Source organism: Schistocerca serialis, chromosome 9 (genome assembly GCF_023864345.2).
Source record: "Schistocerca serialis cubense isolate TAMUIC-IGC-003099 chromosome 9, iqSchSeri2.2, whole genome shotgun sequence".
Taxonomy (NCBI): domain Eukaryota; kingdom Metazoa; phylum Arthropoda; class Insecta; order Orthoptera; family Acrididae; genus Schistocerca; species Schistocerca serialis.
The window spans coordinates 158,029,116-158,047,231 of NC_064646.1; the positions used below are offsets into that span (position 1 = coordinate 158,029,116).

Here is an 18,116-nt window from a genome sequence, read left to right on the forward strand (position 1 = left end):
ATACGGCACCAGATGTCTTCGGACAGGTCACACATTTTCCGTGAATCACAGCCCGTGGTTTGCGCGTGAAGGGTGGACGCCCGACAGCGTCCCAGATATCTCCCTTAGGGTTCAGGTTGGGAGAAATTAAGTGCTCAAGATATAAATGTGGTTCATTATCATTTTCCACAAATCCCTGTAGTACGATTCTGGTCTTGTCCCGCCACTAGATGCGAACGTCGTCGGCGAAGACATCAAGTAATCAGATATGCAGGTGGTCCGCAACAGTGTTTATATATTCCGCAGTTGCCATGGTTGCTTCAATTCCTATCACAGGTCCCATGGAAGTATAGTTGAATGTTCCCACGGGATTATACGGCCCCGGTATACGGTATGTACACTCTAAGACAAAAAAAGACGCACCACGAAAGAATTATCCGAATGGGATGGAAATCCATCGGTAGATGTGCTGTACATGTACAGACAAACAAATGATTACAATTTCGCGAAAACTGAATGATTTATTAAAGAGAAATTGCTTCACAAATTGGGCAAATCAATAACGCATTGGTCCACCTGTCGCCCTTATGCAGGCAGTAATTCGACTTGACACTGATTGATAGCATTGTTGGGTATCGTCCATAATTCTGTTCAAAACTCGTCAAAATTCCGAGTTGGTTGGAGTGACCTGCCCATAATACTCCATACGTTCTCGATTGAAGACAGATTTGGCGACCTTGTAGGCCAAGGCAGAGTTTGGCAAACACGAAGATAAGCAGAATAGTTGGTCATGAAGAGCAAGCTGGTGTGGCCGAGCGGTTCTAGGCGCTTCAGTCTGGAACCACGTTGCTGCTACGGTCGCAGGTTCCAATCCTGCCTTGGGCCTGGATGTGTGTGATGTTCTTAGATTGGTTTAAGTAGTACTAAGTTCTAGGGGACTGATGACCTCAGATGTTAAGTCCCATAGTGCTCAGAGCCATATGAACCATTTAAAGAATTACAGAATCTGTTGGATGGAATGAACAGTTTAATGGGTACAGAATACTGATCGAGAGTAAATCGAAGAGAGATGAAAGTAATGAGAAGTAACATACGTGAGAACAGTGCTAAACCTCAGATCAGAATTGGGGATCACGAAGTAGCCGAAGTCATGGAATATTCCTATCTAGAAAGCAAAGTGACTCATGACGGACGGAGCAAGGAGTATATAAAAAGTTGACAAGCACTGGTAAAAAGGACATTCCTGCCCAAGAGAAGTCTACTAGTATCAAATATAGGCCTTAATTTGTGGAAGAAATTTCTGAGAAAGTGCGTTTGGACCGGAACAGGAGAGGAACGAAGCACTTCAGACGTGGTGCTACAGACTGATAAAATGAGGACTGAAGAGGTTTTCTGCAGAATGGGCGAGGAAAGAAATATATCGAAAACACTGACAAGAAGAAGGTACTGGATTTTAGGCCACCTGTTAAGACATCGTGGAATAGCTTCCATGGTACTAGAGGGAGCCGTGTAGGGCAAAAAAGAAAAAAGAAAACAGAGATTGGAATACATCCAGCAAGTATTTGAGGGCGTATGTTTCAAGTATTACTCTGAGGTGAAAAGGTTGGCACAGAAGGGGAATTGTGGCGGGCCGCGTCAAACCTGTCAGAAGACTGATGACTCAAAGAGAAAAAAAAAAAAAAAAATGTGAGAGTTGAATCGTGTGTATATTGTGGGGTATCGGTGAGTATATGTAATATTTGCCTGTATGTTAGTATTGTATGATAACGATGACAAGAGAAGGGAGAGGTTGATACCCGGTGGCGCCAGCCGGAGTGGCCGTGCGGTTCTAGGTGCTTCAGTCTCGAACCGCGCTACCGCTACGGCCGCAGGTTCGAATCCTGCTCGGGCATGGGTGTGTTTGATGTCCTTAGGTTAGTTAGGTTTAAGTAGTTCTAAGTTCTAGGGGACTGATGACCTCAGAAGTTAAGTCTCATAGTGCTCAGAGCCATTTTTCGATACCCGGTGGCGGCACGTAATCTACTCCTCTTGAATAGTAGCATGGGGGCTGAAGAGCTTAGCGTCCCCAATCTACGGACGGATCACCATCAACAGAGTGATGTTCTGACTATATGAGACACTGTGGATAAGTCTGGAATTTAAACCATAACTTTTGCCAAAGACTGGTGATCGGGAACTTTACGTCACAGATACTGCTCCCGTTTCTGGCCAAATACTGCCACTGAAAATTGCACCCATCACTACAATTCGATCACCCATACTTTCGTATCGACCGCTACTGACCAGGCGTGCGTTAGCGACCTCCCATAAAGGGGTGAGTTCAAGGTACCTTTCAGTACTGTTTGATATGGCTCCCAGAAACTAGAGCAATCGATTTCTTTCCAAGCAACCTGTTTTGTCGACACATTGTATTTTCCCAGTATGGGAGACTGTTAAACCTTTTAACATCCTTCAGACTTTCACCTCTAGCCAGTACTGTAAGAGATGTTTAATTTGCTTCCCTATTCCGTTATTAAGTGATAGCAGTCACTTTTCGTTGCGCTCCAGATTTTTTATTTAACTTTCAGAAATTACTCTGGAAAATTAAGGTTTTGCCAAATGTGAAAAACATGTTCCAACGTATAACATTGTTATGTATCTAGGAACCAATATACAATCGAAAATTAAAAGTGTTGCAGTCGAAATAGTCTCGTCGCGGTTGTCTTCAATAATCTGTCTGTTACGTTATTACGCTGCTACAAACCAATCTCTGTATATGAAAGGCAATGTCCTGACTGACTGACTGATTCATCATTGCCCAAACCGCAATTCGGAATTCATACTGCTGGCGTCGTTTAAGAAGGGATTTTTCGAAATTCCAACCCTAAAGAACTGAAACACGAGATGAACGGTTTTCTTTAGAAATGTGGCTACTTAGGGAATTTTGAAGCTAGACCTACGAAAATTGGTATCTGCTTTTTCGGTCAGAAGCAAAGAAACCCGTGGTTCAGCATTTTTAGAAATTTAACCCTACGGGAGTGGGAAAGTGCTTGAAAGCTTTTTTTGAAAATACATCCTTATTAAAGAACTACTGACGTATTTTCAAAGCTACATCAATGAACATTGGTATCTGACTTCTCGGTTACAAATAAAAAATTACGTGTTTCATTGTTTTTGGAATTTGAACAACTAAGGGAGTGATATTGGGGATGAGATTTCTTATGAAAATATGTTACTATGAAAGAATTTTTAAAGCTAAATTTATGAAAATTTAAATTTGGCTTCTTAGTTAGAAATAAAAAAAAATACGTGTTTCACTGTTTGTGGAAATTCAACCCCTAAGCGGGTGAAATAGGCGATGAAACGTTTTATGAAACTCTTTCATTTCGAAAGCATTTTTAAAACAAAATCTTGAAATACAACCCCTAAGGTGGTGAAATAGCATCAGACTGATTGACTGACTCATCATCATCGCCGAGCCAAATTCGTTAAGGACAGAAACTTAACTTGAAGTTGGGAGAGTGTGTGGATCTTAGATTGTGGGCACCGTTTAAGAAGGGACTGTCCGAAATTCCACTGCTAAGGGGGCGAAATAGGGGACGAGAGGCTTTTTGAAAGTATGTCGCTATTAAGGGAGTTGTGAAGCTGGGGCTACGAAAACTGATATCTGGTTTCTCAGTCAGAAAATAACAAATACGTGTTTCAGCATTTTTTGGAAATTTGGCTACTAAGAGGGTAAAATAACGGGTGAAAGTGTTTTGAAAATAAATAACTGCTAAAGAACTACTAAAGGATTTTTAAGGCTTTATCTATGAGAGCTAGTATTTGACTTCTCATTTAGAAACAAAATGATAGGTGTTTGAATATTTCTGGAAATTCATCCCCTAAGGGAGTGCAATAGAGGATGAAAATTTCTGAAAAAATATTTCGTTATATTAAAAAAAATTGTAAAGCTAAACTTATGAAAATTGGTATTTCACTTCCTCCTTAGATATAAAGAAATATATGTTAAAGTATGAAAGTTGCTGTGGAAATATCTCCACAAGAACGCAAAAGGCATGTTTAAGAAAAACTTTGGACCCCAGTACCAGAAGCGCTATTTGGTCAGAAGTACCTTTGGGAAAGACGATGCTTACGAGGCCTTGATTATCGTGAAGAGCTTAAAAGATGTTGCAATTTGTGAACAACATTCAGTTTAGTAAAAACAAAACAAAACAAAAATTCTGTAGGCCATAAAGTCTACGCGAGCGAAGGAGCTGGCGCAAGGCTAGTAGTCAATAAGTGAAATCAAATTAAACTGAAGTATCACCAAAATTCATTTACGAGTTAAATACATTTTGAAATAGAAGCTATTGGAAATTAACACAAATTTACATTTTCATGATAGGTAGATCTGTTAAGACAATAAAGGAACTCAATTGTTTTGCAAATATCACATGGTTTATGGTAGAAGACCTTCTGTTTCAAGGTGCAACGTGGTAGACAACCAAGGAAGTACGGCTAAACAATACACACGTTATGTAAGTAGTTTTAAAAATACGTAGGATTTCACTCAGCATAACATACTGTACCCGAAGAACTAACAATGTCTTAGAAATTCCTTTAATTCATTATACAGTACTTGAACGTGTAGACCTCAATGTTTTTACGAATGCTGCACGAAACACTACCTCATGTATCATAACAATAGAAACAGTAGAAAATACTGGAAACTGCATTTGGTGGTCTCTATTGCACATACCTTCATGTGATTCTGAAGTCGGTCATTAAGATTGAAACAACAGCCAGAAAACATCACGTGTTCATAGGTACACTATCCTCGAGGCTCATCACCCTCCCATATCCTACGAATGAACTCAGTGTGCCAATGGCTTTAACTATGGTTAAGCCCAGTCATTCCGTTTTATAGCACTACAAAGGTGTGACATGCAGGTATTTTTATAAATCGACTGATTTCTTAGCATACCACTTCCTTTTTAGTTTTGTGAAGCGCACTTTCTTCATAAACATTAAAAAAAAGTCACCAATCTTTACAACAGATTACATGTTAACAATATCTAACTGAATAGCTGAGCTGCTTTTTTTATTACTAATGACTGAATCACCTGCAAAAAATGGGATGTCATTATTAATATTGTCTTCCTGCTATTAACGAATATCATCAGCAAGGGTCTGAACGCACTTCCCTGCAGCAAGACACATGTTACTTTTATACCTGTCGATGACACTCCAGCCGGCCGCGGTGGTCTAGCGGTTCTAGGCGCTCAGTCCGGAACCGCGCGACTGCTACGGTCGCAGATTCGAATCCTGCCTCGGGCATGGTTGTGTGTGATGTCTTTAGGTTAGTTAGGTTTAAGTAGTTCTAAGTTCTAGGGGACTGATGACCACAGATGTTAAGTCCCATAGTGCTCAGAGCCATTTGAACCATTTTTGATGACACTCCGACCTAAATAAAGCGCTAGGTACATCCTCTCTACTCAGAAATCTTTAATCTTTCGTTTGTTACCCCATAAGATAGAACAATGGTCAATACGAATTGCTGTAGTACAGTCACGTAGCAGTGCTCCAGTACTGTATAATAAGAGACAGGGCTAAAGTGATGTTAACATGAGTGAAGGACAAATGCGCTTAGAAAGAGAGAGTAGTGAAACTTACCTAGCAAGTCAGACTGTGGAAACCATTTGCCCAGATGCACATTTTCTGGCTTTCCAGGTATGGTGTCGTTCTCCCATTTCCACAGGACCAGTTGCTTCAGTTTAGAGAAGACTGTGAGGAAAGCTTGAATACTCTCCTGTGGAAAATCCGCACTCTTTACGAGAGATCCCATGCTGAAGAATATTACTCCATCTTTTGCGTTGTCCATTAGCTTCTTCAAGTCCTTCAACAAAAGAAAAAGCGGTTATAGTTGCATCACGGGAAAGCAAATTGTCAGTGTTTCTTGGCAGATCATATCACACAGTTTATTTAATATTCATGGTTGATTTTCTCCGAAAAGTGTAACAGTGAAAGTCGGTATAGTAATTACATATATTTTTGCGAAGGACAGCGCATGTCATGCTTTGTTCCCATCTCAGGTACTGTTGAATCTACAGTACACGTATTTGATGATAATGTCTGTGTCCTGTAGTATCGATTGATAGTGTGATGGGCTTTTCATATTTGCAGCGTAATAAAAAATCAAAAGCGGAAGTATTTGGACACACATAATGTGAATTTCGTATCGCAGTTTAGCTATACTCGCGGATCTTGTGATTGTTTGCTTACACAGAAACCAATACATACGCTTTACACCTTCATGCACACATAGCTCACAACACAGATATTGTGAATACATGACCAGCGAAGTTGTATGTGATTAGGATACCATACTCTAATTCCCCAAAATCTTACTCGTTCTTTGACAGCCAGTACATATGTGTGCAGTACACTGAGGTGCTCAAGTTCGTGGGACACCTCCAAATATCGTGTCAGATCCCTGTCTCCCTGGCACAGTGGTTCAAATAGTTCAAATAGCTCTAAGCACTATGGGACTTAACATCTGAGGTCATCAGTCCCCTAGATTTAGAATTAATGACATCACACACATCCATCCCGAGGCAAGATTCGAACCTGCGGCCGTAGCAGTATAGCGGTTCCAGACTGAAGCGCCTAGAACCATTCGGTCACAGCGGCCGGCCCGGCACAGTGCAGCACTTCGACGTGGCATGGACTCAACAAGTCGTTGGAAGTTCCATGCAGAAATACTGAGCCATGCCGCCTCTGTAGCTGCCTATAATTACGGAAGTGTTGCCGGTGGAGGATTTTCTGCATGAAATGACCTCTACATTACGTCCCATAAATGTCCAATGAGATTCATGCCGGCCGATATGGGTGGCCAAATCATTCGCTCAACTTGTCCAGAATGTTCTCGAAACCAATCGCGAACTGTTGTGGCCCGGTGACATGTGTGGGGACATGAAAGCCATAAATAGCAGCAAGTCATCTCCAAGTAGCGAAACTAAACTATTTGCAGTCAATGATCGCTTCAGTTGGATCAGAGGAGCGAGTCCATTCTGTGTAAACACAGCCCACAGCATTATGGAGCCACCACCGACTTGCACAGAGCCTTGTTGACAACTGTGTCCATGGATTCGTGGGGTCTGCGCCCCACTCGATCTCTACCATCATCTCTGATCAAATAAGGACTCATCTGGCCAGGTCACGTTTTTCCAGTGTCTAAGGCCCAACCGACATGGTACCGAGCCCAGAAGATGCACTGCAGGCGTTGTCGGAATGCTACCAAAGACACTCGCGTCGGTCCTCTACTGCCGTAGCGCATTAACGCCAAACTTCGGCGCACTGTTTTAACGAATACGTTCCTAGCGAATATGTTCGTCGTACGTCTCTCATTAACTTCTGCGATTATTCCACTCTGTGTTGCTTGTCTGTTAGAAGCGAAAATTCTACGCAAACGCTGCTGTCGCTCGTTAGGTGATGGCCGTCGGCCACTACGTTGTCCGTGGTAAAAGGTAACACCAGAAATTTGATATTCTTGGCACACCTCGAAATATTGAATTCCCTAACGATTTACGAAATGGAATAACTCGCGTTTCTAGCTCCAAGTGCCGTTGCACGTTCAAAGCCTGTTAAATCCCGTAGTGCGGCCATAATTACGTTGGAAACGAAAGAACAATTCAGCAGGACACACGAAAGTACATCATCAATAAATCAAGCCTGAGAGATCGCACTATCTCTGCCTCTCGATGTGAGCCGTTCCACTGGCTCTATTGAGCTGTTTTGGTTTTTCTATACTTCTTGCACCCTTATGGGTCGGTGCGTCTGTACTTTCGATTCTGGGGAGGAAAAGGTTTCCACTGTACAGCTACAGCAGCACTTTAATAGGCATATATTGTCATTTCTCAGTATATACTTTACATTACACGCCATTTATAGGTATACTAAGTGTATATATAGTCTTGTGACCATGTTTATTATGTTTAGATCTTATATTCCTGTATGTTGTGTTTTTTCTTTCGGATTTGTCCAAAATAACAGACACAATTTTGATCCTGCAGGAACTATGAATTAAGAAACAAAGGAATGATGTTAGCTGCTCGTGGGCATCAATTTGTATCCATGGGGCAAGTTGAAGAATTTGTGCAGGACTGGGATTCGAACCTGGCTCCCTTGCGTATTAGGCAAATGCGCTGACCACAACCCCTTCCGGGCACCGTGGTCACCACAACTGCACAGACTTCCATAGCACATCTCTCGTGAGACTCAAATTCTCAACTTACATCACATGCTACTGATGTAGAGGCCCTGCTCATTAGCCCCATTACTTGCAGCATTTCGCTGATTTCCGTAATAGTTTGGCGTCATCTTCACTTAAGTGATTGTTGGCTGTCATCGCCTAAATTATATATGTAGTGTCTAGTCTTTTAGACAAGTACACTACATCAGCAGTCTGTGCTACACAAGTAAGTTGAGAATGTGTGTCTCGTGGCAGGTGTGCTACGGTAGTCCATGTCGCTGTACTCACCACTGCGTCTGGATGGCGAAGTGGTCAGCGTGTGTGCCGGGTAAGTTGGAGTCCGAGTTCGAACCCTGGTCCAGCAAAAACTTTTAACTTGCACAATTAATTTAAATCAAAGTCCACTGGCAGCTGATGTTGTCGTGGTTTTCAGTCCAGAGACTGGTTTGATGCAGCTCTCCATGCTACTCTATCCTGTGTAAGCTTCTTCACGTACCTAGTGCAAACTACATCCTTCTGAATCTGCTTAGTGTATTCATCTTTTGGTCTCCCTCTACGATTTTTACCATCCACACTGCTCTCTAATCCCTTTATGCCTCAGAACATGTCATATCAACCGATCCCTTCTTCTATGTAGTTGTGCCACAAAGTTCTCTTCTCCCCAATTCTATTCGGTACCTCCTCATTAGTTACTGATCTACCCATCTAATCTTCAGCATTCTTCTGTAGCACCACATTTCGAAAGCTTCTATTCTCTTCTTGTCTGAACTATTTATCGTCCACGTTTCACTTCCATACAGGGCTACTCTCCATAAAAATACTTTCAGATAAGACTTCCTGACACTTAAATCTACACTCGACGTTAACAAATTTATCTTCTTCAGAAACGTTTTCCTTGTCATTGCCAGTCTACATTTTATATCCTCTCTACTTCGACCACCATCAGTTATTTTGCTTCCCATATAGCAAAACTCGTCTACTACTTTAAGTATCTCATTTCCTAATATAATTCCCACAGCATCACCTGACTTAATTCGAGCACATTCCATTATCCTCGTTTCGCTTTTGTTGATGTTCATCTTATATCCTCCTTTCAAGACACTGTCCATTCCGTTCAACTGCTCTTCCAAGTCCTTTGCTGTCTCTGACAGATTTACAATGACATCGGCAAGCCTCAAAGTTTTTATTTCATCTCCTTGGCTTTTAATTCCTACTCCAAATTTTTCTTTTGTTTCTTTTACTGCTTGCTCTACTCACAGATTGAATAACATCGGGGATAGGCTACAACCCTGTCTCACTCCCTTCCCAACAACTGCTTCTCTTTATGACCCTCGACTCTTATAACTGCCATCTGGTCTCTGTACAAATTGTAAATACACTCCTGGAAATTGAAATAAGAACACCGTGAATTCATTGTCCCAGGAAGGGGAAACTTTATTGACACATTCCTGGGGTCAGATACATCACATGATCACACTGACAGAACCACAGGCACATAGACACAGGCAACAGAGCATGCACAATGTCGGCACTAGTACAGTGTATATCCACCTTTCACAGCAATGCAGGCTGCTATTCTCCCATGGAGACGATCGTAGAGATGCTGGATGTAGTCCTGTGGAACGGCTTGCCATGCCATTTCCACCTGGCGCCTCAGTTGGACCAGCGTTCGTGCTGGACGTGCAGACCGCGTGAGACGACGCTCCATCCAGTCCCAAACGTGCTCAATGGGGGACAGATCCGGAGATCTTGCTGGCCAGGGTAGTTGACGTACACCTTCTAGAGCACGTTGGGTGGCACGGGATACATGCGGACGTGCATTGTCCTGTTGGAACAGCAAGTTCCCTTGCCGGTCTAGGAATGGTAGAACGATGGGTTTGATGACGGTTTGGATGTACCGTGCACTATTCACTGTCCCCTCGACGATCACCAGTGGTGTACGGCCAGTGTAGGAGATCGCTCCCCACATCATGATGCCGGGTGTTGGCCCTGTGTGCCTCGGTCGTATGCAGTCCTGATTGTGGCGCTCACCTGCATGGCGGCAAACACGCATACGACCATCATTGGCACCAAGGCAGAAGCGACTCTCATCGCTGAAGACGACACGTCTCCATTCGTCCCTCCATTCACGCCTGTCGCGACACCACTGGAGGCGGGCTGCACGATGTTGGGGCGTGAGCGGAAGACGGCCTAACGGTGTGCGGGACCGTAGCCCAGCTTCATGGAGACGGTTGCGAATGGTCCTCGCCGATACCCCAGGAGCAACAGTGTCCCTAATTTGCTGGGAAGTGGCGGTGCGGTCCCCTACGGCACTGCGTAGGATCCTACGGTCTTGGCGTGCATCCGTGCGTCGCTGCGGTCCGGTCCCAGGTCGACGGGCACGTGCACCTTCCGCCGACCACTGGCGACAACATCGATGTACTGTGGAGACCTCACGCCCCACGTGTTGAGCAATTCGGCGGTACGTCCACCCGGCCTCCCGCATGCCCACTATACACCCTCGCTCAAAGTCCGTCAACTGCACATACGGTTCACGTCCACGCTGTCGCGGCTTGCTACCAGTGTTAAAGACTGCGATGGAGCTCCGTATGCCACGGCAAACTGGCTGACACTGACGGCGGCGGTGCACAAATGCTGCACAGCTAGCGCCATTCGACGGCCAACACCGCGGTTCCTGGTGTGTCCGCTGTGCCGTGCGTGTGGTCATTGCTTGTACAGCAATGATCAGCACCTTGTCCGGAGCAAGTATGGTGGGTCTGACACACCAGTGTCAATGTGTTCTTTTTTCCATTTCCAGGAGTGTAGCTTTTCTCTCGCTGTATTTCATCTCTGCCAACTTCAGAATCTGAAAGAGAGTATTCCAGTCCACAATGTCAAAAGCGTTCTCTAAGTCTACAAATGCTAGAAACGTAGGTTTGCCTTTCCTTAATCTGTCTTCTCTATTATAAGTCGTAAGGTCAGTATTGGCTTGTGTGTTCTAACATTTCTATGGAATACAAACTGATCTTCCCCGAGGTTGGCTTCTACCTGGTTTTCCATTCGTCTGTAAATAATTCATGTTATTTTTTTGCAGGTGCGACTTATTAAACTACACAGCTGTCATTTCACCGCCACACCCAGTTTTTTTTTTTTTTATTTCTCTCCTTTCCACTACTTACCCCCTCCCCCTCCCAACCTTCTCTGCTGGCCTCCATCTAAACTTCAGCATTTGACTGTCTGCCACTCCCACCATACTATCCCTCCCCCTCATTGCCCCAGCCTCCTCCTTACCCCCACCCAGTCGCCACTCCCATCATGCACTGGTGCTGCTGCCGCAGTGTGTTTTCAGTTATCTGAGAGTGTAGACATGTGTGCAAGTTGCATTTGTGTGAGTGTGTGTGCGTGTGTGTATGTGTGTCTATTGCTGACAAAGTCCTTAATGGCTGAAAGCTATAATTGTGCGAATCTTTCTGTTGTGTATTTCGTGACTCAGCATCTCCGCTATATGGTGAGTAGCAACTTTCCTTCTCTAATATTATTACACTCCATCCTGGATTTTCCATTGTTTTGTTTACTCCTATTTGACTGGGAGAAAAGTGTTTTTCTTTGAAATACTGTCAAAGTAAGACCGCTTGATGGACTTAAGAAAACACTGTAGGAAACATGTGCCACTGTCGCTCAATCAGTTTCCAAGGGATGAGCATCACACAAAAAAACTGTCTGATCAATGAGTGGTAAATCACAGTTCATACAAGACGATTATAGTTTCCTGGTATAAGAAAAATACCCGTTATGTGCAAAGCTGGAAAGGAAAAAAAAATCTCATGATATCAAGTATGATGTCATGACGATCCCTTTTCAGACCATAGTTTTTTAAGGGAGCTGAGTACAAATTCTTTTTAGTAGACATTATAAACGTTCTTAATAGCTCAGATGAAAGACTAGACAGATATAGGCTACACATGGCTACACAAAGACAGATCTCCAGCACATGTTGCTTTTCAGGCCTGTGAATTCCTTGATTAACAGTTTTGTGGTTACTCTATAGGGCATATAGGTAGTTCTGCAAAATCTCAAGCCTCACAAAACTCTGACTTGACCCCATAGGACAACTCATTATGGGGATACATCAAGTCCCATGAGGATGAAGGTCGGTACAAGACTAATGAAGAAGTGTTCATAAGTGGCGAGGAAACTCCTGAAGTTAAGAGATGCTGCACAAGTTGAGAAGGAGACTCACAGGTCACTATGCAAAGCATGCTGCTGCTGCTGAATCAGAGCATTACGCTCACCTACTTAATGGCGTGTGAGTCCACTTTTGAATGCAATACAGCAGCGATTGTGCGTGTCAGGGATCTAACAAGTCCGCGATAGATTTCCAGAGGTATATGGTACCAGACACCGATGTTCACGCACAGGTTATGCTTTTTCCGTAAATAACTGGATGGTGTTTTGTGAGACCGGAGAAAGCGTCCAACAGCGTGTGGTGCTTTGTGGAGCAGAGCTAGCGTGTTCCATAGGGTTCAGTCCGGGCGAACTTAGTGGCCAGCATATTCATTCATTATCATGTTCCTCACATAATTGTAGCTCTATGCTGGCGTTATGATACGGACAGTTATTCTGATGGAAGACGCCAAGCATGAAGCAATACAAATGCCCAGCCATAATGTTTACATAATCCACAGCTATCATGGAGCCTTCGATTACACTACTGGCCATTAAAATAGCTACATCACGAAGATGACGTGCTACATATGCGAAAGTTAACTGACAGGAAGAATATACTGTGATATGCAAATGATTAGCTTTTCAGAGCATTCACACAAGGTGCTGACATGAGGAAAGTCTCCAACCGATTTCTCATACACAAACAGCAATTGACCGGCGTTGCCTGGTGAAACGTTGTTGTGATGCCTCGTGTAAGGAGGAGAAATGCGTACCATCACGTTTCCGCCTTTGATAAAGGTCGGATTGTAGCCTATCGCGATTGCGGTTTATCGTATAGCGACATTGCTGCTCGCGTTGGTCGAGATCCAATGACTGTTAGCAGGATATGGAATCGGTGGGTTGAGGAGGGTAATACGGAACGCCGTGCTGGATCCCAACGGCCTCGTATCACTAGCAGTTGAGATGAAAGGCATCTTATCCACATGGCTGTAACGGATCGTGCAGCCACGTCTCGATCCCTGAGTCAACAGATGGGGACGTTTGCAAGATAACAACTATCTGCACGAACAGTTCGACGACGTTTGCAGCAACATGGACTACCAGCTCGGAGAGCGTGGCTGCGGTTACCCTTGACGCTGCATCACAGACAGGAGCGCCTGCGATGGTGTACTCAACGACGAACCTGGGTGCACGAATGGCGAAACGTCATTATTTTGGATGAATCCAGGTTCTGTTTAGAGCATCATGATGTTCGCTTCCGTGTTTGGCGACATCGCGATGAACGCACATTGGAAGCGCGTATTCGTGATCGCCATACTGGCGTATCACCCGGTGTGATGGCATGGGGTGGCATTGGCTACACGTCTCGGTCACCTCTTGTTCGCATTGACGGCACTTTGAACAGTGGACGTTACATTTCAGATGTGTTTCGACACGTGGCTCTACCCTTCATTCGATTCCTGCGAAACCCCACATTTCACCAGGTTAATGCACGACCGCATGCTGCAGGTCCTGTACGGGCCAGATGTCTCACCAATTCAAAACGTCTGGTGAATGGTGGCCGAGCAACTGGCTCGTCACAATACGCCAGTCACTTATTCTTGATGAACAGTGGTATTGTGTTGAAGCTGCATGGGCAGCTGTTCCTGTACACGCCATCCAAGCTCTGTTTGACTCAATGCCCAGGTGTATCAAGGCCGTTATTATGACCAGAGGTGGTTGGTCTGCGTACTGATTTCTCAGGATCTATCCACCCAAATTGCATGAAAATGTAATCACTATTCAGTTGTAGTATAATATACTTGTCCAATGAATACCAGTTTATCATCTGCATTTCTTCCCGGTGTAGCAATTTTAATGGTCAGCAGTGTAGTATCGCAGATCCCCTGGACTGAATGCCCCACACGGAATAATGCTGCCCCCACTGGGCAGCGTCCGCGGCCCAGTGCATGTCTTAAGGACTCGGTTGAGTGGATGTCGATATACCCAGACACAAGCATCAACTTGATTTCTATTGATCCACAGTCAAATCTCGATTTTCACGTCCTCAGTGCAGTCGTCAATTATTGACGACGACGTTGTGATACCGTGGGTCACATAGGGGTCGTCTTCTATGGAGATCTGTGTCCAACAACGGGCGCTGAATGGTGTGCCTTTAAACGCTTGTAGATGTACCAGCATTGTTGCACTCTCCACCTGTCCTGCTTTACACATCGGTCTGTGATGAGGCAAGGATGTCCAACATAATTTCGCGCTCTCGTGGTTTCACTGTCCTTCAACCACTTCCCTGATATATTCACAGTGGTAGCACGTTAGCACGAGGCCAGCGTAGGCGTTACCGATATGTTCGTTCCGATGCGCCGGGTATAACAACCTGCTATTAATCGAAGTCGCTCATGTCGGTGGGTTTCCCCATTTGCGGCTCGTATCGTCGCTAGAATGTTTCCCCATATGTCTCTGCTCCGCTTGAATACTTTCCTTACATCGTCAGTGCCCGCAACACCATAAGGAGTCGTTCAGTTTCATGGTGGGCAGTGGGCATAATGTCTTAGATCATGAATGTAGATCTGCTGGCTTCATAGTTTACATGTTTAATTATTCCAAAACAGAGAATACCGATTTTTCGTCCATAGTATGGTGAATTGGGTCCTTGGGAACCACAGGATAACTTGCGGTAATTTGGGCGCTACCATTGGTAGATGCGGCGTCTAGGATGTCACCTGCGGGTAATTCGGCACCATCGCCTTAGGGTTCTTCGCTTGGACACCAGTTGGCCCTTCTTTCAGTGATACAAGTGTTTCTGTTCGGCGTGTCCCTCACTTCAGTAGAGTTAAATTTTCGAGCTACACTGCTCTTCAAAATTTCAGGAGAGGATATACAGGGTGAGTCACCTAACGTTACCGCTGGATATGTTTCGTAAACCACATCAAATACTGACGAATCGATTCCACAGACCGAGCGTGAGGAGAGGGGCTAGTGTAATTGGTTAATACAAACCATAAAAAAATGCACGGAAGTATGTTTTTTAACACAAACCTACGTTTTTTTAAATAGAACCCCATTAGTTTAGTTAGCACTTCTGAACATATGAACAAATACGTAATCAGTGCCGTTTGTTGCATTGTAAAATGTTAATTACATCCGGAGATATTGTAACCTAAAGTTGAGGCTTGAGTACGACTCCTCCGATGTTCGATCGTGTGTATCGGAGAGCATCGAATTACTTAGGGATCCAAAGGGAACGGCGATGGACCTTAGGCACAGAAGAGACTGGAACAGCACATTACGTCCACATGCTAACACCTTTTTTTGGTCTTTTTCACTGACGCACATGTACATTACCATGAGGGGTGAGGTACACGTACACAAGTGGTTTCCGTTTTCAATTACGGAGGCCAATAGATGTTCAATGTGGTGGCCATCATTTGCTGCACACAATTGCAATGTCTGGCGTAATGAATGTCGTACACGCCGCAGTACATCTGGTGTAATGTCGCCGCAGGCTGCCACAATACGTTGTTTCATATCCTCTGGGGTTGTAGGCACATCTCGGTACACATCCTCCTTTAACGTAACCCACAGAAAGAAGTCCAGAGGTGTAAGATCAGGAGAACGGGCTGGCCAATTTATGCGTCCTCCACGTCCTATGAAACGTCCGTCGAACGTGTACCTCACCCCTCATAGTAATGTACATGTGCGTCAGTGAAAAAGACCAATAAAAAGGTGGTAGCATGTGGACGTAATGTGCTGTTCCAGTCTCTTCTGTGCCTAAGGTCCATCACCGATCCCTTTGGATCCCTGTGTAATTCGGTGCTCTCCGATACACACGATCGAACAGCGGAGGAGTGGTACTCAAGCCTCGACTTTAGGTTACAATATCTCCGGATGTAATTAACATTTTACAATGCAACAAACGGCACTGATTACGTATTTGTTTATATGTTCAGATGTGCTAACAAAACTAACTGGGTTCCATTTAAAAAAACGTAGGTTTGTGTTAGTAAACATACTTCTGTGCATTTTTTTATGGTTTGTATTAACCAATTATACTAACTCCTCTCCTCACGTTCGGTCTGTGGAATCGATTCGTCAGTATTTGATGTGGTTTACGAAATATATCCAGCGGTAATGTTAGGTGACTCACCCTGTATAAAGTAATGTAACACATGAACGATACTGCAATAGTATGTTGCTAGAGGTCTTGCAGTCATGCATAGAAAGTTGGACGTCACATGGCGTGAGGTCGGCCTGCCTATAGCGCCAAATGGGCCTGGCCCGCACCACGGTGCAGTTGAAGGAGTGGGAAAAGATAGTGTCCCTATGAGGGAACAGTTACAGTCCACTGTGATGGTGTTCTTCATTACAACATGGCCCGGAGATAGCATTTCAACTATTTCACACTGTGAAGATCTGCGGAAAGATGGAAGGGGGACGAAGTGTGACGAGTGTAGCCCTGGACTTTAGTAGCGCAGACATCGTTGTTTGACGTGCGTGGGGAGCGTTCCGAAGCACAGACACTGCTTGCCGAAGGAGAGAAGACGGTCGACAGTGGTTAACTACAGCAGCAGATGGCCGCTACATTGTGCAACAGGCAAGAAGAGACCCAGGTCAAACAGCGGCTCCAATTCCAACCCTATTTAACAGGACTGCAAGACACGCAATCTCACGTTTCAAAGCAGCACAGTGACTGTATGCGGGTAGTCCCTTTGCCCGACGATCTGTACATTACGTTCCACGTTCCGTTGACACTCGCACATAGGTAGCACCGCTTGCAATAGTGTCAGGAACATAAGGACTGGACCAATTGAGCCCGCGTGCGTGTGTGTGTGTGTGTGTGTGTGTGTGTGTGTGTGTGTGTGTGTCTGGGAGAGAGAGAGACAGAGACAGAGAGAGAGACAGAGGAAGGGGGATGGGGAGAATGAATACCTGTGTGGATGTCAGAAGGAGAGTAAGGGAGAGAAATCATTTAAGGTACTCAGTGTATTTTATTAATAACTGTAGAACATTGTAGAAAGCGCCATCTTACCTGTGGTAGTGCCTTTGGTTGCTGGATGTGCATTCCGCCGGTCTCAATCACATTGGGTAAGTGAGGTCGGGGATAACTGAAGCTCACGTGGCTCTGAACGATCATCAGCGACGTGTTGGCTCTGAGATCTGACAGAGGTGGCATCGCAGGATCTTTGAAATTCTCTTTGACTATTTCATCAATTTTCGGTAAGAATTGATAATTATAAACGTACCTTGCGTACGTCACAGCCACGGTGTTTTCTAAACGCTGCCAGAAAGTCATGTGGTCTGTATAGTCGCTAAAAATTTCAGGAATGTATGATGGCGTGCTTAGGTCGCCAACTGCATCTGTTACCCAGTGAAACCCTCCAACAGAGGACAAGGCGACAACGGGCACATTGAATTTGTGTGAGAATCCTAAGAAGCATTCGTTCATGAAGAAGTATTCCATGACAAGCAGGTCGAACTTTTTCTCTTTAATATTCATCAGTTTTTGAACAGCTTCCTGCCTTAAAAGTTTTTCACACATTTCGATGCCCATGTCCAGCAATATGTCATATAGCTTTTTGCCTCTCATCGATCTCAGCATCATCGTATTTTGGGTTATTACTGTAAAAGAAAAGACTCTGATAATACCATAGATTTCATGCACCTTCATGCTGTAAAACAGAGAATACTTTTTAGTAACATGAATGCACACACAACTTCGTGTGATATATGTAACTTTGTGATACCTGTAACATGTCCAACAAGATGAAGCGAACAAGCCCTG

The 18,116-nt window shown here is 44.3% G+C and overlaps 1 protein-coding gene across 1 annotated transcript in view; it reads right to left on the reverse strand.

Annotated features, from left to right (window-relative positions):
* LOC126419442 (UDP-glycosyltransferase UGT5-like) overlaps window positions 1–17,507 on the reverse strand; it is a 33,024-nt gene extending 15,517 nt beyond the window's left edge. Inside the window, exons 1-2 of the mRNA XM_050086630.1 lie at window positions 17,364–17,507; window positions 5,614–5,836 (exon numbers count right to left, since the gene is read on the reverse strand). Coding sequence (XP_049942587.1) covers window positions 5,614–5,836; window positions 17,364–17,507 — 367 coding nt within the window. The remainder of the gene's footprint in view (window positions 1–5,613; window positions 5,837–17,363) is intronic.
* Window positions 17,508–18,116: the final 609 nt, after the last annotated feature.